Source organism: Triticum aestivum, chromosome 1D (assembly GCF_018294505.1).
Source record: "Triticum aestivum cultivar Chinese Spring chromosome 1D, IWGSC CS RefSeq v2.1, whole genome shotgun sequence".
NCBI lineage: Eukaryota > Viridiplantae > Streptophyta > Magnoliopsida > Poales > Poaceae > Triticum > Triticum aestivum.
Window position 1 is genome coordinate 444,907,295 of NC_057796.1, and position 7,200 is coordinate 444,914,494.

General features: G+C 44.4%; 1 protein-coding gene across 1 annotated transcript; it reads left to right on the forward strand.

Moving 5' to 3' along the window:
* The first annotated feature begins 1,073 nt into the window (after positions 1 to 1,073).
* Positions 1,074 to 6,721, forward strand: LOC123160330 (putative pentatricopeptide repeat-containing protein At3g25970). Its single transcript, XM_044578135.1, has 4 exons — positions 1,074 to 4,358; positions 4,543 to 4,622; positions 5,758 to 5,889; positions 6,287 to 6,721. The coding sequence occupies exon 1, from the start codon at positions 1,074 to 1,076 to the stop codon at positions 4,035 to 4,037; it is 2,964 nt and encodes a 987-aa protein (XP_044434070.1). The 3' UTR covers positions 4,038 to 4,358; positions 4,543 to 4,622; positions 5,758 to 5,889; positions 6,287 to 6,721.
* The last annotated feature ends 479 nt before the right edge of the window (positions 6,722 to 7,200 follow it).

Below are 7,200 nucleotides of genomic sequence, written 5' to 3' on the forward strand. Positions count from 1 at the left end.
GACGAGGCGGCGACGGCTCTCTGGAGATGGAACAAGGTTCTCCCCACCTAGCCCCCGTTCTGGTGGTGCTTCCAGCGTCATCGAAGGGCATGTGGAGGCTTGTCTCCGGCAGATCTTGCGGGATCTGGTCGACGTTTGTCTTCGGTTGATCCACATGGACTTAGTATTTGTCTGTTTTGTTCATGTGTCTGCAGGTTGGATCCTTTCGATCTAAACTTCTCTTCAACGGCGACGGTTGTTGTTCTGGTGCGCTAGTTCTATAGGGTCTTAGCACGACGACTTCCCGACTGTCTACTACAACAAGTTTTGTTCGGCTCTAGTGAGGGAAGGGCGATGACAACGGCGCGCCTTCGGCTCACTTCAGTGCTTCTAGTCGTCGCTATGTGGTCTACAGATCTGGATGCAATTTTTATTATTTCTATTATTCATTGGACTATCATGATTGATGATGAATAGATTGGAAGTTTTACCGCTAAAAAGACGACACGGTGGCGTATCAGTTGCATGCCCAACAACGAAAATCATATTTTTGTGGAATGCACGACATTCAACTATATGTTACAGCGTGGTAATGGCTTAGGACTCAGGAGACATTGGATCTGCCTTCTTGGCTCGTGGGCATCACGGGCGGCCCACATATCCTACTCCTTAATAGGGGTGGCATATTGACACGAACACGGTGGGAGGGGATCATGGCAGAGAGCGGGATGGTTGGCGGGGGACTCCTCCTTGGTGGCCCGTGAAGAAGTACGGTGTGAATGAGAGAGGGCGCCATGGTGAAGGTGAGGTTGGCGTCGCCCGGTTTTAAAAGGAGAGGGCCCCAACGAGAAATGTTCCGCTATGGCGGGAAACCGAGCGAGAAGAAAAGAGTCCGACAGAAAAAGTAAAGAGTGCGTGGGATGGTTTTTTGGGTCCATGTACTTGAGATAACATTACAGATAGTTCGAACAACCACACTTTCCGTGAGGGGAGGGGATCAGGACGGATAGTTGGGATGAGAAAGAAATGACCTTTGATTTTGAAGATCAACAATCATTTGTTTGATTCAATTATATCCGCTATAGCCGGTAGCAATGCACGGGCGTTCTGATAGTAAACAAGCAAGATCGTTCGAGGCACTTTTTTCCTCTTCGGTGAAACTCTCACCAGATTCATCCGTTTCAAGCCAGGCCCTCCAAACATTGATCAGACGGTCAGGAGAAGCTCCAACAGTTCTTACAGCCAGTCGCTGGAGGAGCCCATCACTCTCTTACCAATCTGGGCCATCGCCTTCAAGCCCATTTTGCCGGCGACTATGCGCGTGGAGATCCCGTCCTTCTCCACCGCCGCCGCCGCCGCCGTCGTCCATCCCCGGCGACCCACTCGCCACCTCGCTTATGTTACGGTCTCTCCCCATTCTACTCCTCCACTCCGCGCTCTCCTCCAAGCCGACCCCATCTAGGCTCCTCTCTTCCGCCGCCGCCGCCGCGGCCACCACCGGCTCGGTTGCGCGGGGCGGCGGGGCGCATGGCAGCGTATCTGCCGTACTGGCCATTGTGGGACCCATCGAGCTCCTCTTGCCGTCCTCCGAGGCGCGCCTCTACGTGCGCCTCCTGCGCCGCTGCGCGCTCGACGCGCTCGCCGCCGGCGCCGGCGCCGTCCACGGGCACGTCCTCAAGCGCGGCTTCGCCCCCGACACGCTCGTCTCCAACGTCCTGATGGACACCTACGCCAAGGGTGGCTCCCTGGTTGCCTGCCGCCATCTGTTCGACGAAATGCCTCACAGGGACGTGGCGTCCTGGTGCACCGTCATTTCCGCACACGCCAGCCGGGGCCTCTGGGTTGATGCCATCGGGGTGTTCAAGGGGCTGTTGTCCTCCGAGGTGAAGCCAAACCGGTTTGTCATCTCGGCGACGCTGAATGCGTGTGCCAGGTCTGGTGTCATGGAGCTGGGGCTCATGGTACATGGATTGGTGATCAAGTCTGGCTTGGGTGTTGATAGGTTTGTGGAGGTTGGATTTGTGGATATGTATGCGAAATGTGGCAATGTAGGCTGCTCTTTTAGGATCTTCAGTGAAATTCCGGTGAAGAGCTCAGTTGCTTGGAATGCAATGATTTCAGGTTTTATTGAGAATGACTGTGTTGTGGAGGCTGCTAAGCTTTGCAGGGATATGCATAGAGTTGGCATTGCAATGGATGTGGTAACATTGAGGTTAGCTGCTGGCGTCGCTGCTTTTCTTGGAATGTTTGAGCTTTGTAGGAATGTTCACGTTTATGCACTGAAAGTGGGGTTGGGAAGAGATTGTTATGTTGTGTCTGAGCTGGTCAAGTCAGCCGGGAGGGTAGGTAATACTCAGTACATTGGACAGCTTGTTGCTGCAGCTAGAAGGCGTGATGCATCTTTGTATTCTTTAGCTATATCAGGCTATCACTCAAATGGTTGTCAGGATGAAGCAGTGAAGCTAGTCGAGCATCTTCTTTCCTCGGGCCACAGTTTAAGGGAAGGGGATCTGGTCACCGTTCTGGATATCTGTCATATCAAAGAGGAAGTTCAGCAAGTACATGCTTATACATTGAAATCTGGAAGCTTCTCTTATATTAATGTATGTAATGCTCTTATATCGGTATACTCTGAAATTGGATCGCTGATGCACGCTGAAGCAATCTTCAGAACTTCAGAGTCACGAGATATTGTATCATGGGCTGCAGTCATGGCAGGCTGTGTCAAGAACCTCCAATTTGAAAAAGCATTTGGTTATTTTAGAGGGTTAAGAAAGTCTGGAGCACTATTAGATCAGCACTGTGTTGCTACTATCATAAATTCATGCACAGGACTTGAAGACATGGATAAGGGAGAGCAGATTCATGCTCTGGCTCTTAAAGTTGGGATATTGATTGCTGACTTTGTTAGTGCATCCCTAGTGAACATGTACGCAAAATGCCATCACATTGAGTGTGCTGCTGAGTTATTTTCCCACACACAGTTTCCAAGAAATCTAGTTTTAACTAATGCGATGCTCTCAGGGTATTGCTGGAATTTCCTGCCAGAGAAAGCTCTTCTGCTCTTCTGCAATGAATATCGTACTGGTCTGCGTCCTGATCATTTCACTTGCTCAACTGTTCTCAGTGCATGTGCTGATATAGGAGCAAAGGAGGCTGGTGAACAGGTTCATGCCTATCTTGTAAAGATTGGTTCTGAATACATGGATGCCATTGTTGGAAATGCTATCATAGACCTTTATGTCAAGTGCGGATGCATTGCCAGTGCTTGTAGTTTTTTCCATAGCATGAGAAGTTGGAGCATAAATTCATATGCAATGCTAATGTTGGGTTATATTCAGAACAGATGTAGCGATGAAGCTCTTCATCTTTTCTCCAAAATGCAGCACAGTGGATTGCGTGCCAACCGTGTTACCTTTGCAAGAATTTTGCGTGGATGTGCTGACCTATGTGCTATTGATTTAGGGAGACAAGTGCATGCTTCTATTATAAAGATGGGTTTGATCTCTGATGTATATGTCGCAAATGCACTTGTAGGAATGTATAAAAGATCTGACCGTTTGATGGAACCAAGAAGAGACTCTCAAGAAATTTTGGCAGGAAATGGTCCAGAACAGAATACTGAAGATAACTGCTATTCAGAACAAAGGGATGGAAGTAGCGACCTTGAAGAAATTGGGCTGTTTACGTTGGAAGAAGAGAAAAATCAGGAAACTTATGCTGATGTGCGGAATATTTCTATTGGTGCTGCTTCTCAGTACTATGGAACTCCACTTCCTATCCATGTGGTTGGAGAGGAACTTAGGATGAACACTATCATGTGGAGTGGAAGAAATGAGAAGGGCAGTGAAAGCAATGTTTTTCTAGATACACGATATCAGGGAAAGAGAGGTGGATCTCACAAACTGTTTAACTTGTTACACATGGACAGCACTGGATCTAACCAATTCGTCCTAGTTATCTTCATTGACAATAGCCTTAAGATGAAGGATACAAGATTTGTTAATACCGAGTTAATAAGATCTGGTGTTGCACCAGCACTCGGCATTCCTCCTTGACAAGTTATTGTGCAGTACGAAAACTACTTACTGGCCCTGTTATTTCTCAGGCAACAAACTGAATCATCATGTTGGCATATCAGAAAAGCATGCAAGGGAAGCAAACTCTGAGTTGGGTCATGCATCATTCACTCCTCAAATCCACATCACGTCTATGAACTTTCACATGATGCACACCATATGCCATGAAAACTCAAATATCTCTTTGCATTTTCATGGAGATGTTTACACCAAGTTAAAGTAAACCAAACACTGCTTTGAAGTTCTCCAACCGCTGGATGGTTTAGTTGCATGGAAGAATAGATCAAGAATGTTAAACAGGTTAGCACGAAATAGTTAGCCACTCCCTCCGTCCCATAATATAAGAGTGTTTTTGACACTGTCAAAAACGCTCTTATATTATGGGACGGAGGGAGTAGTACTTTACCTTATTTAGTTGGTACCTGTTCTAATCTTTTAGTTATGGTGAACAACTCATGATTTTCACACATTTTCTTTCATGCAGGGGACAACTCCTCTCTTCAAGCACTTCCATGACAGGAGGTAGCAGGCTCGGAAAAGTCAGCTTGAGCTTTGTTCACTGCTGTAAGTTCACAAACATTTATGGTGCTTAGGCACACCGCACACATTCTTACTAATACCTCTTTGCTTGCTTGAGCATTCATTATTGCATCGAGTTGACAAAGATTGTGGTACTTATGCATATTGCTTTACTAATACTACCTCCGTCCCAAAATATAAGACACTTTTGCAGTTCAAATTTGAACTGCAAAAACGTATTATTTTTGGGACGGAGGTAGTACATCATTACTTGCTTGAGCTTGGATGCTGTGACTTAGGCAGACACTTTTACTAATACCTCCTTGCTGCTACTTCATCTTTACTGTATGCATAAATGAAATACTCTTAGTTGATTCCTACACTAACACCAGCACATTAGAGGAGGAGTGCAACTTGGAAAATAAATTGCAACTCCTCAAGCAGCCATAGTGCCCGTCTCCTTATCTCCTATAGTTCATTCAACTTCACCGGTAAGATTGTGAGATTATTAAATCTTATAGCCCAACCAATATTGCTTCAAAGAATGTATCTTATTTCAAAATTTGCCGTTGAACATTAGAAATTGTGGTTTATGTAGGTGAGATGTTTTCCTTTGTAATGAAATGAGAGCATGCAGGTTCGATATTGTTATTTCTGACTGACATTGTTGAATACTATGTAAGGCGTTAGTAGTTATGCACTGATGGTTCAGCTCATTCTTGAACAAAATGGAATTGCAAATAAATGCTATACTCCCTCCGGTCCTTTTTATTTCGCATATAAGATTTGTCTGACATCAAACTTTAGAAAGTTTGACCAGCTTTATTGAAAAACAATATCCACATTCACAATACGAAATCAATATCATTAGGTGCGTCGTGAATTTAATTCTCATATTATACTTTATTATTGTAGATGTTGATAATTTTGCATACAAATATGGTCAAACTTTACAAAGTTTGACTTCAGACAAATCTTATATTCGGAGTAAAAAGGACCGGAGGAAGTACATAATAAACCTAGCATAAATATATTTTCCTTGTTGAGAATTCTTCCGTCCATTCCATTACATGAAATCTTCTGGCTATGTTGTGCCTTCTAATGTTATCAGTCAACACTGTATAATTGCATGGCTGGTCAATCTGCCGCTAGCTTTGCTAATTTTTTATTCATTTGACAGAAACTAGCACCAGACTTGAATGAGAAGAATGGTACAGCAGACGTGGCGGAATCCAGGATGTTGCACATTTTTGTTGTGACTACTCCTAAGCATCTTTTCCCAATTCAGCAACTTCAATCTGACAGTAAGATTGTAAGTTCAGTGTGCTATTCAGATTTCCTTTTATGCTTTTCCACACTCCTACAGTGCTATTTCCTTGCTAAATCCTCTCTTATTTGCAGAAGTTCATTTTCTTGCTGATGTATCAGCATTGCATAGTGGTTTATCTTGCTATATAATGTAGTAGCCTTGGGGCATTTTTTATAATTGGTACGTGTATTCTGGTATCTAGGTGTGATTAGGTGGTCCTTGATACCTACAGTTTTTTAGACAATATTCACATAGCTGTTGTATAAAATGACATCCATTAATTCAATGCTCATATGGTACTGTGTATTTGAATTCCTCGTCCAACTTCAGCCCTAGTTTGTAGGCCCCTTTCTCAAACAGATGGTCATGTTTATGCTGACACTTGTTGCTTATTCATCAGGATCTGCAAGAAGATAACCAGAGTCAAGGCAAGCAGTTGCATCAAGCATAAAACCACTCTGGTTTTCATGAAACCACTGGTTCCGCCCTTGTATTTTTTTGGGGGGGCTTTTTAGATGAGATGGAGCTAGCACACACCAACTAATCTGTGAGATAAAAAGGTATAGATATATGAATACGATACCCTATCAACACTGTTGGGTTCCTAGCATAAAAGGAATAAAGAAGATGAGCGATGATAGAGCGAAGGGTGCAAATTGCAGAAGGTTGTCAAGAAGAGTCACAACTGTAAACTGCAAACTGGTGTCCATGTTTTTTTGTCCATTGTCAAGAATTTTAAGGTTCCTATAGCTCTTACTCTTGTCATGCCTTTATGAACAACAGTGGTAAGCTACAAATGTCAAGCTCAAATCAAACACTAGGAGTATAGGAATTCTCATGGGTTCGCACTCGGTTCTGTCTGTTTCTCCCCAAGCGAGACGGAAAGAAAGCCGGCCAATCAATCTCGAAGGGCACCGCCGTGTGCGCGATTTGAGAGTCTCCAAAATTGGGCCAAACAGATGGTCGTGTTTATGCTGGCACTTGTTGCTTATTCATCAGGGCCCTGCAAGGCTGCAAGGTGATAACCACAGGCAAGGCAACACAAGCAGTGCCATCCAGCAATCAGCATAGTACCACTCTGGTTGTCATGAAACCACCGGTTCTGCCCTTGTTTTTTTTGGGGGTCTTTTTGGACCAGATGTAGCTAGGAGACATTGGCTATTCTCTGGATAGTTTCGTGAGAATAGTTCATCCTAATTTTGAGATGAAAACGTATAGATACGAGTATCGTCGATCAACACCGTAGGGTTCCTCACGAAAAAGCACAGAATAAAAGATGCAAATGGATGTCTAAGAATAATCACAACTTTAAAC

What these genes read in the sequence shown, in the direction of transcription:
- LOC123160330 (XM_044578135.1), top strand. Translation starts at nt 1,074, where the DNA reads ATGCACGGGCGTTCTGATAGTAAACAAGCAAGATCGTTCGAGGCACTT.